Here is a 23629-nt window from a genome sequence, read left to right as displayed (position 1 = left end):
CGAGAAGGGCAAGAGATTAAATAATATCTGTTATGTAAAAGAGGGCAATGGAGTGGTGAGACAGGTGGCAAAACATACTCCATCTGGAGAAGGAACAAAATCAGAAAACGCTGGAAATACTCAGCAGGTCAGGCAGCATCTGTGGAGGAGTGAAACAGAATCAATGCTTCAGTCTGATTCCTTTAATTATGATGAAGGTTCTTGGACCTGAGGTAACGCACAAAGCGGTGGAGGAGGTCAGGAGGGTAATGGACAGTCGTTGTTTTGGGTTGAGACCCTTCATCTGGACTGGAAAGAAGGGGAAATAACCAGTACGAGAAAGTGGAGGGTAGGGGTGGAGCAAGAACTGGCAGGTGAGAGGTGGATCCAGGTGAGGGGGGGGTGACAGACAGATTGGTGGGGGGGGGGAGTGGGAATGATGTCAGAAGCTGGGAGGAGATGGGTGGAAGTGACAAAGGGCTGAAGGTGATGGAATAGAACATAGAATATTACACCACAGGAGCAGGCCCTTTGGCCCACAATATTGTGCTGAACTAGTTAAACTAGTAATTAAATGCTTAAGTAAACTAATCCCTTCTGCCTACACAATGTCCATATCCCTCCATTCTCTGCACATTTATGCACCTATTTAAGAGCCTCCTAAACACTTCTATGTTGCATTTGCCTCCTCCACATCTTCTTTGAACTTGCCCCCTCTCACCGTAAATGCATGCCTCTGGTATTAGACATTTTGACCCTGGGAAAAAGATACCAGCTGTCTATCTCTACCTCTCATAATCTTATAAACTTCTGTCAGGTCTCCCCTCAGCCTCCGTTGCTCCAGAGAAAACAACCCAAGTTTGTTCAATCGGCACAACATTGTGGGCCGAAGGGCCTGTACTGTGCTGTAGTGTTCTATGTTGTTCTTAGAGCACATGCCTTCTAATCCAGGCAGCATCCCTGTGCAGCCACTTTCAGGGAGCTACGGACTTGGACCGCAAGATCCCTCTGTACATCAACACAATTAAGGGTCCTGCTAATAATACTGTACTACCCCTTTACATTTGATCTCCCAAAGTGCAACATCTCACACTTGGCTGGATTAATTCTCCACCCATATCTGTAACTAATCTATATCCAGCTGTATCCTTTGGCAGTCATCTACACTATTCACAACACTACCAATCTTTGTATCATCTGTGAAATTACTAACGCCCATCCACATTTTCATCCAGGTTATTTATTAGAATTGGTTTATTATTGTCACGTGAACCGAGGTGCAGTGAAAAACTTGTTTTGCGTGCAGTCCATATAGATCAATTCATTACACAGTGCATTGAGGTAATACAAGGTAAAACAATAACAAAATGTAGAATAAAGTGTCACAGCTATAGAGAAAGTGCAGGCAGACAATAAGGTGCAAGATCATAACAAGGTAGATTGTGAGGTCAGCAGTCCACCTTATTGCACTAGGGAACCATTCAGTCGTCTTATAACAGTGGGATGGAAGCTGTCCTTGAGCCTGATGGTACATGCTTTCAGGCTTTTGTATCTTCTGCCTGATGGGAGGGGAGAAGAGAGAATGTCCAGTGTGGGTGGGGTCTTTGATTATGCTGGCTGCTTTACCGAGGCAGTGAGAAGTATAGGCAGAGTCCATGGAGGGGAGGCTGTTTCCTGTGATATGCTGAGCTGTGTCCACAACTCTCTGCAGTTTCTTGCGGTCCCAGGCAGAGCAGTTGCCATACCAAGCCATGATGCATCCAGATAGGATGTTTTCTTTGGTTCATCAATAAAAGTTGGTGAGGTTCAAAGAGGAGAAGACAAATTTCTTTAGCCTCCTGAGGAAGTAGAGGTGCTGGTGAGCTTTCTTGGCCGTGGCATCTACGTGGTTGGACCAGGACAGGCTCTTGGTGATGATCACTCCTAGGAAATTGAAGCTCTCAACGCTCGACCTCAGCACTGTTGATGTAAACAGGAGCATGTTGCACCACCCCCCTTCCTAAAGTCAATTACCAGCTCATTTGTTTTGCTGTCATTGGGGGAAAGGTTGTCATGACACCATGTCACTCTCTATCTCCTTCCTATACTCCAACTCATTGTTATTTGAGATACGGCCCATTATGGTGGTATCATCTGCAGACTTGTAGATGGAGTTAGAGCAGAATCTGGCCACGCAGTCATGAGTATGTAGGGAGTAGAGTAGGGGGCTGAGGACACAGCCTTGTGGAGCTTCAGTGTTGAGAATAATCATGGCAAAGGTGCTGCTGCCTATCCTTATTGATTGCGGTCTGTTGGTCAGGAAGTCAAACATCCAGTTGCAGAGGGAGGTGTTTAATCCCAGGTCTCGGAGTTAGGTTATAAGTTTGCTTGGAATTATCGTATTGAAGACAGAGCTGTAGTCACTAAGCAGTAGACTAACGTAGGTGTCTTTACTGTCCAGATATGAGTGTAGGGCCAGGGAGATGGCATCCACCGTAGACCTGTTTCTGTGGTAGGTGAATTGCAGTGGGTCAAGGTTGTCTGGGAGGCTGGAGTTGATGCATGCCATGACCAGCATCTCAAAGAACTTCACAATGGTGGATGTCAGAGCGCGTTAAGTCACTAAGGCACGTTATCTTGTTTTATTTGTATATATCACAAACAGCAGAGGTCCTAGTATGGATCTGTGCAGAACACGACTAGTCACAGACCTCCAGCCAGAATAAGTCCCATTGATGACTACCCTCTGGGCAAGCCAATTCTGAATCCAAATGGCGAAGTCACTGTGCATCTCTTGCATCTTAATCTTCTGGATGAGCCTCCCATGAGGGATCTTGTCAAACGCATTGCTAAAATCCATGTAGACAACATCTACAGTTCTACCTTCGTCACCTCCTCTCAAAATTCAATCAAGTTGGTAAGACATGACCTGCCCACACAAAGCCATGCTGACTGTCCGTAATTAGGCCATGCAATATCCCATCAGGTACTGGGGACTTATCCACCTTAATGCTTTTTAAGAGACCCAACACTACCTCCTTCTATATCTCAAAGTGCCCTAGCACATCAGCATGCTCCACACTGATCTTACTATCCTCCATGTACTTCTCCTTGCTAAATAAGGAGAAGCAAACTACTCACTTAGGACCTCGCCCACATCCTCCGCCTCCAAGCAGATGTTTCCTTCTTTATCCTTGAGTGGTCCTACCTTCTCCCTAGTTATCCTCTTGTTGATGTATGTATAGAATGGTTTGGGATTCTCTTTAATCCTACTTGCCAAGGACTTTTCATGACCTCTCCTGGCTCTCTTAATGCCCTTCTTGAGTTCCTTTTTCTTCTTGACTAAATTCACCACCTCCCTTGCATCCAAGGTTCCCTCACCCTGCCATCCTTGTCCATCCTTCTTACTGGAACATCCCTGTCCTGTGCTCTGTGCAGTTGGTCTTTAAACACCCTCCACATGTCAGATGTGGACTTGCCCAAAAACAGCTGTTCCCAATTAACTCTCTATAGTTCCTGCCTAATACTCTCGTAATTTGTCCTGCTGCAATTTAATACTCTCCTGCAAGGTCCATACTTATCCTCCTTATCCAAGGTCCATACTGAGGCTGCTCCAGAAGGTTAAGTTGCTTGGCATTCAGGATGAAGTAGTCAATTGAATTCAACATTGGCTTAGCGGGAGAAGACAGAGAGTGGTAGTAGATGGTTGTCTCACTGACTGGAGGCCTGTGACTAGTGGTGTGCCGCAGGGATCAGTGCCGGGTCCATTGTTGTTTATCATCTATATTAATGATTTAGATGATAATGTGGTAAACTGGATCAGCACATTTGCAGATGACACCAAGATTGAGGGTATAGTGGAGAGCGAGGAAGGCAATCAAAGCTTGCAAAGTGATCTTGACCAGCTAGGAAAATGGTCTGAAAAATGGCAGATGGAATTTAATGCAGACAAGTGTGAGGTGATGCACTTTGGGAGGACAAACCAGGGTAAGACTTGCACAGTGATTGGTAGGGCTCTGAGGTGTGCGGTAGAACAAAGGGACCTGGGAATACAGATCCATAATTCCTTGACAGTGGCATTGCAGATACATAGGGTTATAAAGAGAGCTTTTGGCACTTTGGCCTTCATAAATCAGGGCATTGAGTACAGGAGTTGGGATTTTATGTTGAAGTTGTACAAGACATGAGTGAGGCAGAATTTAGAGTATTGTGTGCAGTTCTGGTCACCTATAGGAAAGATATCAATAAGCTTGAAAGAGTGCAGAGAAAATTTTCAAGGATGTGGCCACGACTTGAGGAACTGAGTTATTGGGATAGGTTGAATGGGTTAGGATTTTATTCCCTAGAATGCAGGAGGATGAGGGGAGATTGTGTTGAGGTATACAAAATTGAGGGGTATAGATTGGGTGAATGCATGCAGGCTTTTTCCCCTCAGCTTGGGTGAGACTAGAACTAGAGGTCATAGGTTTAGAGTGAAAGGTGAAATATTTAAGAGGAATCTGAGGGGAAATTTCTTCACTCAGAGGGTGGTGCAAGGGTGGAACGAGCTGCCTGAGCAAGTGGTGGATGTGGGTTCAATTGTGACATTTAAGAGAGGTTTGGATAGGTACATGGATGGGAGGGGTTTGGAGGGCTATGGTTTGGGTGCAGGTAGATGGGACTAGGCAGAAGATCAGGTTGGCATAGACTAGGGTTAGAGCCTGTTTCTGTGCTGTAGTGCTCTGTGACTCTATATATGACAAACAGAAGACCCATCACTGATCCCTGCAGCACACCACTGGTCACAAGTATCCAGTCTGAAAAGCAACCCTCCACTATCACCCTTCCACCAAGCCAATGTTGTATCCAATTGATCAGCTCTCCCTGGATCCTATGTGATCTAATCTTCCAGACCAGCCTACCATGTGGAACCCTGTCAAAGGCCTTGCGAAGGTCTCTGTAGACAACACCTATTGCACTGCCCTTACCAATCATCTTGGTCACCTCTTTTAAAAAAAAACCTCAAACAAATTTAATAGAACACCGAACAATAGGGCACAGTACGGGCCCTTCAGCCCAATGTGATGTGCTGACCTATATAAACCTACTCCACGATCAATCTAACCCTTCCTTCCTACACAGCCCATAACCCTTCATGTTTCTTATATCCATGTGCCTATCTAAGAGTCTTTTAAATGTCCCTATTATATCAGCCCCTACCACCACCACCACCGGCAGTGCGTTCCACGCAACCACCACTCTCTGTGTAAAAACAAAAAACCTATTTCTGACATCTCCCCTAAACTTTTCTCCTCTGACCTTAAACTGATGTTCTCTGGTATTGGCTATTGCCACCCTGGGGAAAAGGTGCTGGCTGTCCACTCCATCTATACCCCTCATAATCTTATACATACCTCTCGTCATCCGTCGCTCCAAAGAGAAAAGCCCAACTCACTCAACCTTTCCTCATTAGACAAGCTCTTCAGTCCGGGCAGCATCTTGGTAAATCTCTGCATCCTCTCCAAAGCTTCCACATCCTTCCTGTAGTGAGGTGACCAGAACTGAACACCATACTTTAAGTATGGTCTGATCAGAATTTATAGAAGCTGCAACATTACCTTGCGGCTCTTGAACTCAATCCCCAACTAATGAAGGCCAACACACCACACCCCTTCTTAACCACGGCAACTTTGAGGGATCTATGGACTTGCATCCTAACATCCCTCTGTTCCTCCACACTACTAAGATTCCTGCCATTAACCTTGTATTCTGCCTTCAAGTTCGATCTTCCAAAGTGTATCACTTCACACTTTTCTGGATTGAACTCCATCTGCTACTTCTCCACCCAACTCTGCATCCTGTCTATATCCCGTTGTAACCTATGACAACCTTCTACACTATCCACAACACCTCCAACCTGCGTGTCATCTGCAAATTTACTAATCCATCCCTCCGCTTCCTCATCCAAGTCAATTATAAAAATCACAAACAACAGAGGTCCCAGAACAGATCCCTGTGGAACACCACTGGTCACTGACCTACAGGTAGAATATGCTCCATCTACAACCACCCTCTGCCTTCTGTGGGCAAGCCAATTCCAAATCCACGCAGCCAAGCCTCCATGGATCCCATGCCTCTTGACTTTCTGGATGAGCTTGCCAAGGGGAACCTTATCAAATGCCTTGCTAAAATCCATATACACCACATCCACTGCTCTACCTTCATCAATTTGTTTTGTCACCTCCTCGAAAAACTCAATTAGGCTCATGAGGCATGACCTGTCCCTCACAAAGCCATGCTGACAATCCCTAATAAGACTATGCTTCTCCAAATGCTCTTAAAACCTGTCCCTAAGAATCCTTTCCAATAGTTTGCCCACCACTGACATTAGACTCACTAGTCTATAATTCCCAGGTTTATCCCTATTACCTTTCTTGAACAAGGGAACAACATTTGCCATCCTCCAATCCTCCGGCATCTCTCCCATGGTCAGGGAGGACGCAAATATCATTGTCAACACCCCAGCAATCTCTTCCCTCGCTTCCCGTAGGAACCTGGGGTATATCCCGTCTGGCTCAAGGGACTTATCTAGCCTAATGTTTTTCAGAAGCTCCAACACTACCTCTTTCTTAACCTCAACATGCTCCAGCACATCAGCCTGTTCTACACTGACCTCACATTTGTCAAAGTCCCTCTCCCTGGTGAACACTGAAGCAAAGTATTCATTAAGGACCTCCCCTACCTCCTTTGTCTCCAGGTACATGTTTCCCCCTTTATCCCTGAGCGGTCCTACCCTCACCCTAGTCATCCTCCTGTTCACATACGTGTCGAACGCCTTGGGGCTTTCCTTAATCCTCCTCACCAAGGCCTTCTTGTGTCCCTTTCTAGCTCTCCTAAGTACCTTCTTAAGCTCCTTCCTGGCTACCTGATAATTCTCAAGACCACTGTCTGATTTTTGCTTTCTAAACCTTAAGTATGCTTTCTTCTTCCTCTTGACTAAATGCTTTGCCTCTCTTTTCAACCATGGTGCCTTCACCTTACCATTCTTTCCATGTCTCAGTGGGACAAACCTATCCAGAACCTCATGCAAGTGTTCCCTAAACAGCCTCCACATTTCTGCTGTGCATTTCCCTGAGAGCATGTTCCCAATTTACACTCCCAAGTTCCTGCCTAATACCATCGTAATTAGCCCTCCCCCAATTAAAAACTTTCCCATATCGTCTGCTCCTATCCTTGTCCATGGCTATGCTGAAGGTCAGGGAGTTGTGGTCACTGTTTCCGAAATGCTCGCCCACCGAGGTCTGTCACCTGACCAAGTTCATTGCCTAGTACTAGATCCAGTATGGCCTCTCCTCTAGTCGGCCTCTCTACATACTGTGTCAGGAATGCTTCCTGGACACACCTAATAAACGTCTTACACTAAGGAGGTTGCAATCAATATTAGGGAAGTTGAAGTCTCCCATGACAACACCCCTGTTATTTTTGCACCTTTCCAAAATCTGCTTCTCGGTGTTCCGGTGGCTATTGGGGGGGCCTATAGAATACTCCCAATAGAGTGATTGCTCCCTTCCTGTTTCTGACTTCTACCCGCACTGACTCAGTAGACGATCCTTCCATGACATCCTCCCTTTCTGCAGCTGTGATGCTATTCCTGATTAGCAGGTCCAATCCCCCCCCCCCCCCACCCTTCTACCTCCCTCTCCATCCCATTTGAAACATCTAAACCCCGGAACATCAAACAGCCATTCCTGCCCTTGTGATAGCCAAGTGTCTGTAATGGCCACAACATTATAATTCCATGTACTGATCCATACTCGAGTTCACCTCCGTTATACTTGATACTTCTTGCATTTGGAGATGTAATTTCCCACACACAAAGCCATGCTGACTGTCCCTTATCAGTCCTTGCCTTTTTAAATACAGGGAGATCCTGTCTCTCAGAATCCCCTCCAGTATATTTCCCACCACTGACATTCAGCTCACTGGCCTGTGGTTCCTTGGTTTGCCCTTGCAGTCCCTCTTAAATAAAGGCACAAAATTAGTCACCCTCCAGTCTTCCAGAATCTCACCCATGGCTAATGATGATACAAAAATCTCTGCCAGAGCCCCAGCAGTTTCTTCCATCCTCCTACACAATGTCTGAGGATACACTTGGTCAGGACCCGGGGATTTATCCTTTATGTGCCTCGAGACCACCAACACCTCCTCTTTCGTAATATTGATATGTTTCTCTTCCCTGAACTCGCTAGCATCCTTGTCCTTCTCCACAGTAAATACAGATGAGAAATATTCATTTAAGACCTCGTCCATCTCCTGTGACTCCACACATAGACGGCCACACTGATCCTTAAGGGGCCCTATTCTCTCCCTAGTTACCCTTGTGCCCTTAATATAGAATCTTAATATACTTATTATATAAATTTAATGTAATAAAATAATATAATAACTTAATACTCTTAACATACATATAAAAACATCTAAGTATAACTATATATAATATAACTAAGTATATATAGATAATTAAGTATAAATAACTAAGTATGTATAATATACTTAATATAATAACTCAATACTCTTAATATACTTACAGAATCTCTTAGGATTCTCCTTTACCTGATATGTCAAGGATATTCATATCCCCTTTTTTCCCTCCTGAGTTCCCCCTTCCGTGTTCCCCTACATCCCTTATACTCCTCAGGGATTTGCTTGATCCCAGCTGCCTGAACCTGACATACCCAGAATCAGAATCAGGTTTATTATCACTGACATATTGTCATGAAACTCATTGTTTTGCAGCAGCAATACAGTGCAAGACATAAAAACATAAAAATTACTGCAAAAATAAATAAATAGTGCAAAAGAGGAATAATGAGGTAGTGTTCATGGACTGTTCAGAAATCTGATGGTGGAGGGGAAGAAGCTGTTCCTGAAAGGTTGTGTGTGGGTCTTCAAGCTCTTGTACCTCCTCCCCGATGGTAGTAACATGTACACGTTTTCTTCCCCAGATCCTCATTATCACTCATTAACCATTGTTCCCTAATCCTGCCAGCTGCCCCTCATTCTGACAGGAACATCCTGGCCCTGAACTCTCCCTATCTCACTTGTAAAAGCCTCCCACTTGCCAGATGTCCCTTTACCTGCTAGAGCCTCTCCCACTCAACTTTTGCAAGTCTATTCTAATGCCATCAATATTTGCCTTGCCCTAATTTAAGAATTTAACGAGGACCAGCCCTATCTTTTTCTGTAACGATTCTAAGACTATTAGTGGTCACTGGTTCCAATGTGCTCCCCCACTGACATGTCAGCCACTTGCCCAGCCTCATTTCCTAGGAGGAGGTTGAGTGTTGCCCCCTCTCCAGTAGGGCCATCTGCCCATTGCTTGAGAAAACTTTCCTGGATGCACTTATGGAATTCTGCCCCTCAACAGTCCCAGTCAATAGGGAGTTTCAAATCACCTCCTCTTACAATTCTATTATTCCTATAACTATCTGTGATCTCCCTTTATATTTGCTCCTTTAATTCCCACTGGCTATTTGGGAGCCTGTATTACAATCCCATCAAAGTGATTTCTAAGTTCTACCCATATAGCCCCACTGGACATTACCCCAGGAATATCCTCTCTAAGTACTGTCATGATGCTATCCTGAATCAATATCTCAACTCCCCCTCCTCTCTTACTTCCACCTGATCATGCCTCTAGCATCTATACCCTGGAACATTGTGCTGCCAGTCCTGTCCATCCCTCAACCATGTTTCTGTAATATCTATAATATCACAATCCCATGTACCTATCGATGCCCTGAGTTCCTCTGCCTTACTTGTCAGGCTTCTTGCATTAAAATAAATGCAGTTTATCAGGCTTCCTTGCTCCCTCTCTTGCTCCTTTCCTGCCTACTGGACTTTCTTGCTTTAACTTCTGTATTTGCCTCAACTTCTCATCTGCCACATGACTAATTTGGGTCCCACCCCACTGCCAGACTCGTTTAAACCCTCCCCAGTAGCAGTGGCAAATCTCCCCATCAAAAGATATTAGTTCCCCCTCCAGTTCAGATGCAACCCGTCCCACTTGTACAGTTCACCTCTGCCCCAGAAGAGATGCCAGTTGTCCAAGAACCTGAATCCCTTCCTCTTGTACCAACTCCTCCAGCCACGCATTCATCTGCCATATCCTCCTATTCCTGCCCTCACTAGCATGTGGCATCGGGTAAGCTAGAGATAACAACTCTTGAGGTCCTGCTTTTTATCCTTCTGTCCAACTCCCTATCTTCATTCTCATAGAACATAGAACAGTACAGCACAATACAGCCCTACGGCCCACAGTGTTGTGCCGACCTTTAACCTCGCCTAATACTATCTAATCCCTTCCTCCAACATATCCCCCTATTTTAAATTCCTCCATATGCTTATCTAGTAACCTCTTGAATTTCACAAATGTACCTGCCTCCACCACCGCCCCAGGCAGCACATTCAATGGTCCAACCACTCTCTGGGTAAAAAACCTTCCTCTGATATCTCCCTTGAACTTCCCACCCATTACTTTAAAGCCATGCCCTCTTGTATTGAGCATTGGTGCCATGGGAAAGAGGTGCTGGCCGTCCACTCTATCTATTCCTCTTAATATTTTGTATACCTCTATCATGTCTCCTCTCATCCTCCTCCTCTCCAAAGAGTAAAGCCCTAGCTCCCTTAGTCTCTCCTCATAATGCATACTATCTAAACCAGGCAGCATCCTGGTAAGTCTCCTCTGCACCTTTTCCAGTGCTTCCACATCCTTCCTATAATGAGGCGACCAGAAATGGACACAGTACTCTAAGTGTGGTCTAACCAGAGTTTTGTAGACCCGTATCATTACCTCACGGCTCTTAAACTCAATCCCTCGACTTATGAAAGCTAACATCCCATAAGCTTTCTTAACTACCCTATCCACCTGTGAGGCAACTTCCAGGGATCTGTGGATATGGACCCCCAGATCCCTCTTCCATCCACACTACCCATATCCTGCCACTAACTTTGTACTCTGTCTTGGAGTTTGTCCTTCCAAGTGTAGCACCTCGCACTTCTCCGGATTGAACTCCATCTGCCACTTCTCAGCCCAGCTCTGCATCCTATCAATGTCCCTCTGCAATCTTCGACAATCCTCTACACTATCCACAACACCACCAACCTTTGTGTTGTCTGAAAACTTGCCAACCCACCCTTCTACCCCCTCATCCAAGACAGTAACAAAAATCACGAAAAGCAGAGGTCGCAGAACCGATCCCTGTGGGACACCACTAGTCACAGCCCTCCAATCTGAATGCACTCCCTCCACCACAACCCTCTGCTTTTTACAGGCAAGCCAATTCTGAATCCAGACGGCCAAGCTTCCCTGGATCCCATGCCCTCTGACCTTCTGAAGAAGCCTACCATTTGGAACCTTGTCAAGTGCTTACTAAAATCCATGTAGACCACATCTACTGCACTACCCTTATCAATCTGCCTGGTCACCACCTCAAAGAACCCTATCAGGCTTGTGAGACATGATTTGCCTTTCACAAAGCCATGCTGGCTGTCCCTGATCAGACCATAATTCTCTAAATGCCCATAAGATCCTATTCCTAAGAATCCTTTCCAACAGCTTGCCCACCACAGACGTAAGGCTCACTGGTCTATAATTCCCTGGACTATCCCTACTACCTTTTTTGAATAAGAGGACAACATTTGCCACCCTCCAATCCTCCAGTACCATTCCCGTGGACAACGAGGACTCAAAGATCCTAGTCAACGGTTCAGCAGTCTCCTCCCAAAGCAGCCAGGGGAATATTCCGTCAGGCCCCGGGGACTTATCTATCCTAATATTTTCTAACAGCTCCAACACATCCTCTCTCTTGATATCAACATGCTCTAGAACATTAACCTTACCAACACTGTCCTCAGCATCATCAAGGCCCCTTTCCTTGGTGAATACTGAAGAGAAGTATTCATTGAGGACCTCACCCACTTCCACAGCTTCCAGGCATATCTTCCCTCCTTTGTTTCTAATCGGTCCAACCTTTACACCCGTCATCTTTCTGCTCTTCACATAATGAAAAATGCCTTGGGGTTTTCATTAACCCTACTCGCCAAGGCCTTTTCATGTCCCCTTCTCGCTCTCCTCAGTCCCTTCTTAAGTTCCTTCTTTGCTACCCTATATTTCTCATGAGCCCTATCTGTTCCTTGCTGCCTAAACCTTATGTATGCTGCCTTCTTCCTCCTAACTAGATGTTCCACCTCTCTTGTCACCCATGGTTTCTTTCTTGTTCCGAACTTCCACCCATACTGACTCTAGCAAGGATCCTACCACATTAGCTACCCTTTCTGCAGCTGTAATAGTATCCCTGGCCAGTAACGTCACTCCTTCTCCTCTTCTCCGCCCCTCCCTATCCTTTTTAAAACACTGAAATCCAGGAATATTTGGTATCCTTTCCTGCCCTGGTGACAGCCAAGTCTCTGCAAGAGCCACAATATCATAGTTCCATGTATTTATCCGAGCTCTCAGTTCATCACCCTTATTCCTGATGCTTCTTGCATTTAAGTAAATGTACTTTAGCCCATCCACCTTACTACTTTTATACCCTATACTCTGCTTCTCCTTCCTCTAAGCCTCTCTATATGTTAGATCTGGCTTACTCCATGCACTTCTTCCACTGACCTATCCCTCCTGTTCCCATCCCCCTTGCAAACTAGTTTAAATCCTCCCGAACCACACTAGCAAACCTGTCTGCAAAGATATTGGTCCCCCTTGAGTTCAGGTATAATCCATCCACTCTGTACAGGTCCCACCTTCCTCAGAAGAGATCCCAATGATACAAAAATCTAAAACCTTGCCCCCTGCACCAACTCCTCAGCCATGCATTCATCTGCCATCTCCTCCTATTCTTACCTTCACTATCCCGTGGCACTGGCAACAATCCTGAGATTGCTACCCTTGAGGTCCTGTTCTTCAGCCTTCTGCCTAGCTGACTAAACTCACTTTTCAGGACCTCATCCCTCTTTCTACCTATGTCATTGGTATTGTTATTGGCTTATTATTGTCACTTGTACTGAGGTACGGTGAAAAACTTGTCTTGCGTACTGATCGTACAGGTCAATTCACTACACAGTGCAGTTACATTGGGTTAGTACAGAGTGCATTGATGTAGTACAGAGTACAGAGTAAGTGTCACAGCTACAGAGAGAGTGCAGTGCAGTAAGGTGCAAGGTCACAAGGTAGATGGTGAGGTCATAGTCCCTCTCATTGTATAAGGGAACCATTCAATAGTCTTATCACAGTTGGGTAGAAGCTGTCCTTGTCTGGTGGTACGTGCCCTCAGGGCCCTGTATCGTCTACCCGATGGAAGAGGAGAGAAGAGAGAATGACCTGGGTGGGTGAGGTCTTTGATTATGCCGGCTGCTTCACCAAGCAACGAGAGGTAAAGATAGAGTCCAAGGAGGGGAGGCTGGTGTCCGTGATGTGCTGGACTGTGTCCACAACTCTCTGCAGTTTCTTGCGGTCCTGAGCAGAGCAGTTGCCATACCAAGCCGTGATTCATCCAGATAGGATGCTTTCTATAGTACATCGGTAAAAGTTGCTGAGAGTCAAAGGGGACAAACCGAATTTCTTTAGCCTCCTGAGGAAGTAGAGGCGCTGGTGAGCTTTCTTGGCCGTGGCATCTACGTGATTTGACCAGGACAGGCTGTTGGTGATGTTCACTCCCAGGAATTTGAAGCTCTCAACCCTCTCGACCTCAGCACCATTGATGTACACAGGTGCATGTACACCGCCCCCTTTCCTGAAGTCAATGACCAGCTCTTTAGTTTTGTTGACATTGAGGGAAAGGTTGTCGTCATGACACCATTCCACTAAGCTCTCTATCTCCATCCTGTACTTCGATTCATCACTGTTTGAGATACAGCCTACAACAGTGGTATCATCTGCAAACTTGTAGATAGAGTTAGAGCAGAATCTGGCCACACAGTCATGAGTGTATAGGAAGTAGAGTAGAGGGCTGAGGATGCAGCCTTGTCGGGAACCAGTGTTGAGAATAATCGTGCCAGAGGTATTGCTGCCTATTCTCACTGATTGCGGTCTGTTGGTTAGAAAGTCAAGGATCCAGTTACAGAGGAAGGTGTTGAGTCCTACATCTCAGAGTTTAGTGACAAGCTTGCTTGGGATTATTGTATTGAAGACAGCTGTAGTCAATAAACAATAGTCTAACGTAGGTGTCTGTACTACCCAGATGCTCCAGAGCTGAGTGTAGGGCCAGGAAGATGGCGTCCGCTGTAGACCTGTTATGGTGATAGGCGAATTGCAGTGGGTCAAGATTGTCTGGGAGGCTGGAGTTGATGCGTGCCATGACCAGCATCTCAAAGAACTTCATGATGGTGGAATTCAAAGCCACTGGTCGGTAGTCATTGAGGCATGTTACCTTGCTTTTCTTCGGTACCAGGATGATAGTGGTCTTCTTAAAACAGGTGGGAACCTGAGATTGAACCAGGGAGTGGTTAAATATGTCCGCAAATACTTCTGCCAGCTGATCGGCACAAGATCTGAGCACACGGCCAGGGACACCATCTGGGCCACATGTACCACGACTTCTGGCTGCTTTTCCTCCCGCTCAAGAATGCTGTGGACCCAAACAGAGACATCCTGGACCCTGGCACCTGGGAGGCAACATACCATCTGGGATTCTCACTCATATCCACAGAACCTCTTGTCTGGTCCCCTATCGAGTCCCCTATCACTATTGCCCTCCTCTTCTCCTCCCTTCCCTTCTGAGCAGCAGGACCAGTCCCAGAGACTTGACTACTGCCACTTGATCCCTGTAGGTCATCCCCCTCAATAGCATCCAAAGTGGAATACCTGTTTTTAGGGGGAACAGCCTCTGGGGTCCTCTGCACAGTCTGCCTGTTCCCTTTCTCTCTCTCTCCCCTGATAGTCACCCATCTGCCTCCTGGACCCTAGAAGTACCTGCTCTAAGTGGGGTGACTGCCTCCCGATGCACAACATCTAAATAACTCTCTCCCTCCCCGATGCTTCGCAGTGTTTGAAGCTGCGACTCCAGCTCATCAATTCTGAGCTGAAGTTCCTCCAGCCTCAAGCACTTACTGCAGATGTGGTCACCGTGCACCACAGTAGGGTCCACTAGCTCCCACATCATGCAGCTGTAGCACATCGCCTTGCCCTCCATCTGAACTATTTTTCCTTACCTAGCTGTAGTCTACTTAAAAGTTATAACAATAACAGTAAACCTTACCTTTACTTACCAGCTACTCACCAGTGTTGCAGATGGCCTCTGCCTCTTGATGCTGAAGCCTGTTGTGCCAAAGCCACACACTCTGACTCTGTCCACTCCAAAATGGCCACTCCGCTAGACTTGACCTCCTTTTTATTGGCCCTTCTAAACCCTGCAAGAATGAAAAAGCCCGCAAAAACACACGAAACACACAAGCTTTTTAAATACTTTGTCTGTACCTGTGATGGACCCACTGCTCCAACATCTGGGCCGATTCTGTTGGACCTCATCTGTTTTTCTATCAATGTCATTGGTCCCAATGTTTCCAACAACCTCTGGCTGCTCATCCTCCCTCTTGGGAATGTTCTGCAACTGCTCAGAGATATATTTGACCCTGGCATCTGGGAGGCAACAAACCATCCTGGAGCCTTGTAATCTCCTGTATGTTCCCTTAACTATCAAGTCTCCTATCACTACAGCCCTCCTTGTCTTTATCCTCACCTGGTGTCATCAGAGCTAGTCATTGCATTGTGCCACAGACCTGGCTGCTGCTGCTCTCCTCTGAAAGGCCATCTCCTCACCACCAGCCCCCCCCCCCCCCCCCCCCCCCCCCCGCCCCCCGGCAACAGAATCCAAAGCAAGATACCAAGACACTAGTTTCTGAGGGGAATGGCCACGGGAATCCTTGCACTCCTTGCCTACTCCCTCTACTTTTCTCTGGTGGTCACCCAGCTATCTGTACCTTCGGTGTGAGCACCTCACTAAGACTCCTGTCTATGGTGCTCAGCATCACGAATGCTCCTGAGTGAGTCAAACTGCAATTCCAGCCGCATGATGCGGTCAGTCAGGAGCTGCAGCTGGACACACTTCACAAGAGTGATTTTTGGCAATCTCTTGCTGTGGTGGAACTTGCAGGAGAGTGCCTATATTGGGAGCCTGATTTAGGGTATGTGAATGATGTGTAGCTGGTTGATTATAATTAAAACATCAATACTGAGGATTTTGGGCTGGAAGTGGACACTATCACTGGTTTGTTTATCCTGTGAATGGAAGATTTTGCTGGGTTGACATTGGTGGTACTTCTCCAATGCTTTAATGTGCCTACTGTAGGGTGTTGATGTGTCTTGAGGTGCACAGGAGACCAGGATCACTGCTTTCTTATATGATGTGTTAGAAGCAGAGAGGATGCAGAGGAGATTTTAAATGTAGCTAGACTGAAGAATTATAATTCAGGAGAGCCTATCTGACTGGAATTATGTCATTATGTCAAGTGTGGTAAGATTCAAAAGCCCTGACAGGGTAAATAGAAAGTTGACAACTCCTCTCCTCCACAGATGCTGCTCGACCCGCTGAGTTCTTCCAGCAGATTATTTGTGGTGTAAATAGAAACAATCTATTTCTATTAGCAGCTAGGTCAATTTATGAGGGAATGGAGAGGAGTTGAATTAAAAACTTTCTAGGCATACAGTATAACACTGGGAATCTGGAACACATATTGACTGGGACTCCCACACTGTGAAAGGGCTGGATGGCTTGGAATTTGTCAAATGTGTTCAGGAAAGTTTTCTAAATCAATATATAGAGGTACCAACAAGAGAGAATGCAATACTTGATCTCCTATTAGGGAACCAGACAGGTCAGGTGACAGAAGTATGTGTAGGTGAGCATTTTGGGTCCAGTGACCATAATGTCATTAGTTTCAAGTTAATTATGGATAAGGATAGGTCTGGTCCTTGAGTTGAGGTTCTAAATTGGAGAAAGGCCAATTTTGTGGAAATGAGAAAGGATCTGGGAAGAGTTGATTGGGATAAGATGTTTTCTGGCAAGGATGTGCTCAGTAAGTGGAAGGCCTTCAAAAGCGAAATTTTGAGAGTGCAGCGTTTGCATGTTCCTGCCAGGATTAAAGGCAAAGTTAACAAGCATAGGGAACCTTGGTTTTCAAGGGATGTTGGCAATCTGGTTAAGAAAAAGAGAGAGGTGTGTAGCAGGTATAGGTAACTAGGAACAAGTGAGATACTTGAAGGGTATAGAAAATGTAAGAAAATACTAAAAAAGGAAATCAGGAAGGCAAAAAGAAGACATGAGTTTGCTTTGGCAGATAATGTGAAGGTAAACCCGAAGGGTTTACACAAGTATATCAAGAGTGAAAGGATAGTAAGGGACAAAATTGGTCCCCTAGAAGATCAGAGTGGTTGTCTATGTGTGGAGCCTTAGGAGATGGGGGAGATCTTAAACAGTTTTTTTGCATCAGTATTTACTCAGGAAACTGGCATACTGTATATGGAAGGAAGGGAAAGAAGCACTAGTGTCATGGAACATATAGAGATTAAAGAGTAGGAGGTGCTTGCTGCCTTACCACAAATAAAGGTAGATAAATCCCCCAGGCCTGATAAGATATTTCCTCGGAAGTTGAGAGAGACTCCTGTAAAAGTAGCAGGGGCCCTGGCAGATATATTTAAAATGTCCTTAGCCACGGGTGCAGTGCTGGAGGACTGGAGAGTAGCTCATGTTGTTCCGTTGTTTAAGAAAGGCTCTAAAAGTAAACCAGGTAATTACAGGCCGGTAGTAGGTAAATTATTGGAAGGTGTTCTGAGAGATGGGATATATGACTATTTGGACAGCCAAGGGCTGATTAAGGATAGTCAGCATGGCTTTGTGCGTGGTAGATTGTGTTTAATGAATCTTGTAGAATTTTTCGAGGAGGTTACCAAGAAACTAGATGAAGGAAAGTCTGTGGATGTTGTATACATGGACTTTAGTAAGGCCGTTGACAAGGTCTTACTCTTGGCAGTGTGGAGGATCAGAGGGATCTTGGGGCCCGAGTCCATAGGACGCTCAAAGCGGCTGCCCAGGTTGACTCTGTGGTTAAGAAGGCATATGGTGTATTGTCCTTCATCAATCGGGGAATTGAATTTAGGAGCCGTGAGGTATTGTTGCAGCTATATAGGTCCCTGGTCAGACCCCACTTAGAGTATTGTGCTCAGTTCTGGTCGCCTCACTACAGGAAAGATGTGGAAGCCATAGAGAGGGTGCAGAGGAGATTTACCAGGATGCTGCCTGGAATGCAGAGCATGCCTTATGAAAGCAGGTTGAGGGAACTCGGCCTTTTCTCCTTGGAGCGACGGAGGATGAGGGGGGACCTGATAGACATGTATAAGATGATGAGAGGTATTGATAGGGTAGATAGAGGCTTTTCCCCAGGGCTGAATTGATGGTCACAAGAGGACATAGGTTTAAGGTGCTGGGGAGTAGATATAGAGGAGATGTCAGGGGTAAGTTTTTTACTCAGAGAGTGGTGAGTGCGTGGAATGGGCTGCCGGAAATTGTGGTGGAGGCGGATACAATAGGGTCTTTCAAGAGACTGTTAGATCGGTATATGGAGCTGAGTAAAATAGAGGGCTATGGGTAAGCCTAGTAATTTCTAGGGTAGGGACATGTTCGGCACAGCTTTGTGGGCCGAAGGACCTGAATTGTGCTGTAATTGTTCTATGTTCTAAGGTCCCACATGGAAGGTTAGTTCAGAAGGTTTAGATACTAGGTATCCATGGGAAGGTTGTAAACTGGATTGGAAATTGGCTGTGTGGGAGAAGACAGAGAGTGGTAGTGGATGATTGTTTCTCAGACTGGAGGCCTGTGATTAGTGGTGTGCCTCAGGGATCTGTGCTGGGGCCATTGTTGTTTGTTGTCTATATCAATGATCTAGATGATAATGTGGTAAATTGGATCAGCAAGTTTGCTGATGACACTAAGATTGGAGGCGTTGTGGACAGCGAGGAAGGCTTTCAAAGCTTGCAGATGGATCTGAACCAACTGGAAAAATGGGCCTGAAAATGGCAGATGGAATTTAATGCAGACAAGTGTGAGGTGTTGCATTTTGGAAGGACAGATCAAGGTAGGACGTACACAGTAAATGGTAGGGCACTGAGGAGTGCGGAGGAACAAAGGGATCTGGGAGTTCAGATACATAATTCCCTGAAAGTGGCGTCACAGGTAGACAGGGTTGTAAAGAAGGCTTTTGGCATCCTGGCATTCATAAATCAAAGTATTGAGTAAAGGAGTTGGGATTTGACTTGTTTTGATATTGGGAAATGAACCTGGTCGGCTGTTAGATCTCTCAGTGGGTGAACATTTTGGTGATAGTGATCATAATTCTATCTCCTTTATGTTAGCACTGGAGAGGGATAGGAACAGACAGGCTAGAAAGGTGTTTACTTGGAGTAAAAGGAATTATGAGGCTCTCAGGCAAGAAATTGGAAGATTAAATTGGGAACAGATGTTCTCTGGGAAAAGTACGGAAGATATGTGGCAAATATTCGGGATATTTGTGTGGAGCTCTGCATAGACATGTTCCAATGAGACAGGGGAGTCATGATAGGATACCGGAACCGTGGTGTACAAAGGTTATAATAAGTCTAGTCAAAGAGAAAAGAAAAGCATACAAAAGGTACAGAGAGCTAGGTAATGTTAGAGATCTGGAGGAGTACAAGGCTAAAAGGAAGGAACTTAAGAAAGAGATTAGGAGAGCCAGAGGGGACATGAGAAGGCCTTGGCGGGCAGGATTAAGGAAAACCCCAAGGCGTTCTACAAGTATGTGAAGAGTAAGAGGATGAGATCCGAAAGGATAGGGCCTATCAAGTGCAGCAGTGGGAAAGTGTGTATGGATCCGGAAGAAATAGTGGAGGTACTTAATGAATACTTTGTCAGTATTCACCATGGAAAAAGATCTGGGGGATTGTAGTGGGGACTTGCAGCGGCTTGAAAAGCTTGAGCATGTAGATATTAGAAAAGAGGTGGTGCTGAAACTTCTGGAAAGCATCAAGTCAGATAAGTCATCGGGACCGGATGAGATGTACCCCTGGTTGCTGTGGGAGGCGAGGGAGGAGATTGCGGAGCCTCTGACGATGATCTTTGCATCGTCGACGGAGACGGGAGAGGTTCCGGAAGATTGGAGGGTTGCAGATGTTGTTCCCTTATTCAAGAAGGGGAGTAGGGATAGCCCAGGGAATTATAGACCGGTGAGTCTTACCTCAGTGGTTGGTAAGCTGATGGAGAAGATCCTGAGAGGCAGGATTTATGAACATTTGGAGAGGTATGATACGATTAGGAATAGTCAGCATGGCTTTGTCAAGGGTAGGTCCTGCCTTACGAGCCTGATTGAATTTTTTGAGGATGTGACTAAGCACATCGATGAAGGGAGAGTAGTAGATGTAGTGTATATGGATTTCAGCAAGGCGTTTGATAAGGTACCCCATGCGAGGCTTATGGAGAAGGTGAGGAGACATGGGATCCAAGGGGACATTGCAGTGTGGACCCAGAACTGGCTGGCCCACAGAAGGCAAAGAGTGGTTGTTGAAGGGTCGTATTCTGAGTGGAGGTCGGTGACCAGTGGTGTACCTCAGGGATCTGTACTTGGAACCCTTACTCTTTGTGATTTTTATAAACGACCTGGATGAGGAAGTGGAGGGGTGGGTTAGTAAGTTTGTGGATGACACAAAGGTTGGGGGTGTTGTGGATAGTTTGGAGGGCTGTCAGAGGTTACAGAGGGACATAGATAGGATACAGAGTTGGGCTGAGAAGTGGCAGATGCAGTTCAACCCAGATAAGTGTGAAGTGGTTCATTTTGGTAGGTCAAATATGTTGGCGGAATATAGTATTAATGGTAGGACTCTTGGCAGTGTGGAGGATCAGAGGGATCTTGGGGTCCGAGCCCATAGGACGCTCAAAGTGGCTGCGCAGGTTGACTCTGTGGTTAAGAAGGCATATGGTGTATTGTCCTTCATCAGTCAGGGAATTGAATTTAGGAGCCGTGAGGTATTGTTGCAGCTATATAGGTCCCTGGTCAGACCCCACTTGGAGTATTGTGCTCAGTTCTGGTTGCCTCACTACAGGAAAGATGTGGAGGCCATAGAGAGGGTGCAGAGGAGATTTACAAGGATGCTGCCTGGAATGCAGAGCATGCCTTATGAAAGCAGGTTGAGGGAACTCGGCCTTTTCTCCTTGGAAAGACGGAGGATGAGGGGGGACCTGATTGAGGTGTATAAGATGATGAGAGGTATTGATAGGGTAGATAGAGGCTTTTCCTTAAAACTTATTCTTAAGTTTTAAGAATAAATTGGATAGATACATGGATGGGAGAGGTCTGGAGGGTTATGGACTGGGTGCAGGTAAATAGGACTAGTGGAATAAAGTTTTGGCACAGACTAGAAGGGCTGAATGGCCTGTTTTCTGTGCTGTAGTGTTCTATGGTTCTATATAATAATTGCAGTCAATCTTATTCTGGATTGTTGGATCTCTATAAAAGAAAGGTGGCATTGATTTACTAAATTCCAAAAAATTGATGAGGATGACACAATTGTCATGGCAAAGTTGCATTTTCAGACTTTTAATAAAATGGTACAAATTTAAGTCATTAACAAAATTGGCAAAAGCAGAGGAGTGGTGAATGGTATTTTTCAGAGTGGAGAGATCTGGAGCAGACATGCACAAGTCTTTGGTGGCAGAACAAGTTGAACGGACTATTGACAAGGCACATGGGATTCTGGCTTTATAAACACAGAACAAAAGCAATGAAGTCATAGAGTCACACAGCACAGAAACACTCCTTTTGGCCCACCCTAACCCTAACACATCCATACTAATCCCAGGCACAAGCTCTGTAGCCTTCTATGCCCAGGCATTACAAGTGCTCGAGTTATGTTAAACCTTTTTACAATCTTTGGTTAGGCACCACCTGGAGGATTGTGTGCAGTTCTGGGCACTTCACTTCAGGAAAGTTGTCGGCACTGACCTGCCCCACTGATGCTGCTGCTTTGTTGTGTTGTTTCTCCTGGGTTAGTTAAACCGTGATCTGCACTTCTTCACCCCAGGATCCCTTTAAATTCTTATTTTCCAATATCTCATCTCCTTATTCTTGCAATCAAATTGAACCCCCTCACACTCAGCTACCCTGAAGTGCATTTGCTAATTGCATTGACTTCTGCCTGTTTTCACACAGGCCTCTTCTGTGTTACTGAACAATTTGATGTTCACAGATTTTGAAATAGTTTTTTGCAAAAAGTGAATGGTAGAAGTTCCAGCAAATATTCTACAGGGACCCCAACAACACTTTGAGTGATTAGCTTTAATTCTACCATCTGTTTTACAATATTGAATTTTTGATTGATTAAAGTAATAGATAATTGAATCTAAATTGCATAATCTGTACATCAGAATGCCAACTTGGTGACTGTAACTATTCCAATTAATCATTGCACAAGGATGGAATGGCTTTAGGTTAATCACAAGGAACTGTGATACAACAATATTTAAACACATGCAAATCCTACTAAATATTAACTGTTTCCCTGCCGAATAATACTCTGCAGATATCATGGGCTGAAGGGCTGTGCTTTTCTGTACTGTTCTACATTTTTTTAAAATTTTACTTACAGCGTGTTAACAGGCCCTTCCGGCCCAACGAGTCCGCGCCGCCCATTTTAAACCCAAATTAACCTACCCATACGTCTTTGCAATGTGGGAGGAAACCGGAGCACCCGGAGAAAACCCACACAGACACGGGAGAACGTACAAACTCCTTACAGACAGCGACGGGAATCGAACCCCGATCGCTGGCGCTGTAATAGCGTCGCACTAACCACTACGCTGCCGTGCCTTTTGATAACTTTTTTAACTTTGTTAACTTCTGATAAATCTTGCAACTTCATTCAAAAATATGAATCAATAATTGTCACTAATGCATGGTTGGTGCTATTTTTAATGTTATAACTAATGCAATAATTTTAGAGCAGCTTTCAAGTATAGAATTGAAATATTTTTTCACTGCTTATAATATGAAAAAACTCAGTGCATTTTTGTGATATATCTGGCCGTCATTTATTGTTAGAATTTGACTCAACTTTGCGTTGTTCCTTAGATTCCACTCAAGGGGGATTCATCTGGAACCAAAGCAGACAGTCAAGAAGTTTCTGAAAGGTCACAGCTACTCCCAGCTGATATCACTAACACATCACTTGCACAAGCTTGATATCTGATGGACTGAATTTTAGTTACCATTGCTTTTTAAATATTCATTTTAGCTATTCAATTTGTATTTTGCATTCAATCTGTGTTACACACTTGTGTGTGACTTCATGTTTTCCTTTTGCCGACTTGCATATTCTTGTATCCCAAGCACAGAAATGCACCTGTGGAGAAACCTTCCAGTGATGCTCCATTTAAGTTGCTGTTTACTATTTATTACATTCTTTAATTATGAATTACATCATTATAACATTATCAAGTATTAACTAGATGACATTCAACCCTTCAACTTGATAGATTATGGGTTTGTCCTATTCAAAGCCTCAAGTGGACACTGCAGGATTGAAGGAGATGAAAGATTTTGGTTCAGACTTTAGAACAAGACCAATTGTGGGATTTCAAGTGACACCACTCACAAGTAGAAATTGTGCAGATACCAT

At 45.1% G+C, this 23629-nt stretch overlaps 1 protein-coding gene across 1 annotated transcript in view; it reads left to right on the top strand.

Moving 5' to 3' along the window:
* Positions 1 to 23247, top strand: part of scarb1 (scavenger receptor class B, member 1) — a 142125-nt gene extending 118878 nt beyond the window's left edge. The window contains exon 12 of the mRNA XM_052031744.1: positions 23083 to 23247. Within this exon, the coding sequence (XP_051887704.1) occupies positions 23083 to 23193 (111 nt within the window). The 3' untranslated portion in view covers positions 23194 to 23247. The remainder of the gene's footprint in view (positions 1 to 23082) is intronic.
* The last annotated feature ends 382 nt before the right edge of the window (positions 23248 to 23629 follow it).

This window comes from Pristis pectinata, chromosome 17 (assembly GCF_009764475.1).
Source record: "Pristis pectinata isolate sPriPec2 chromosome 17, sPriPec2.1.pri, whole genome shotgun sequence".
NCBI classification, from domain to species: Eukaryota; Metazoa; Chordata; class Chondrichthyes; order Rhinopristiformes; family Pristidae; genus Pristis; species Pristis pectinata.
This window is presented reverse-complemented; position numbering and strand designations above follow the sequence as displayed.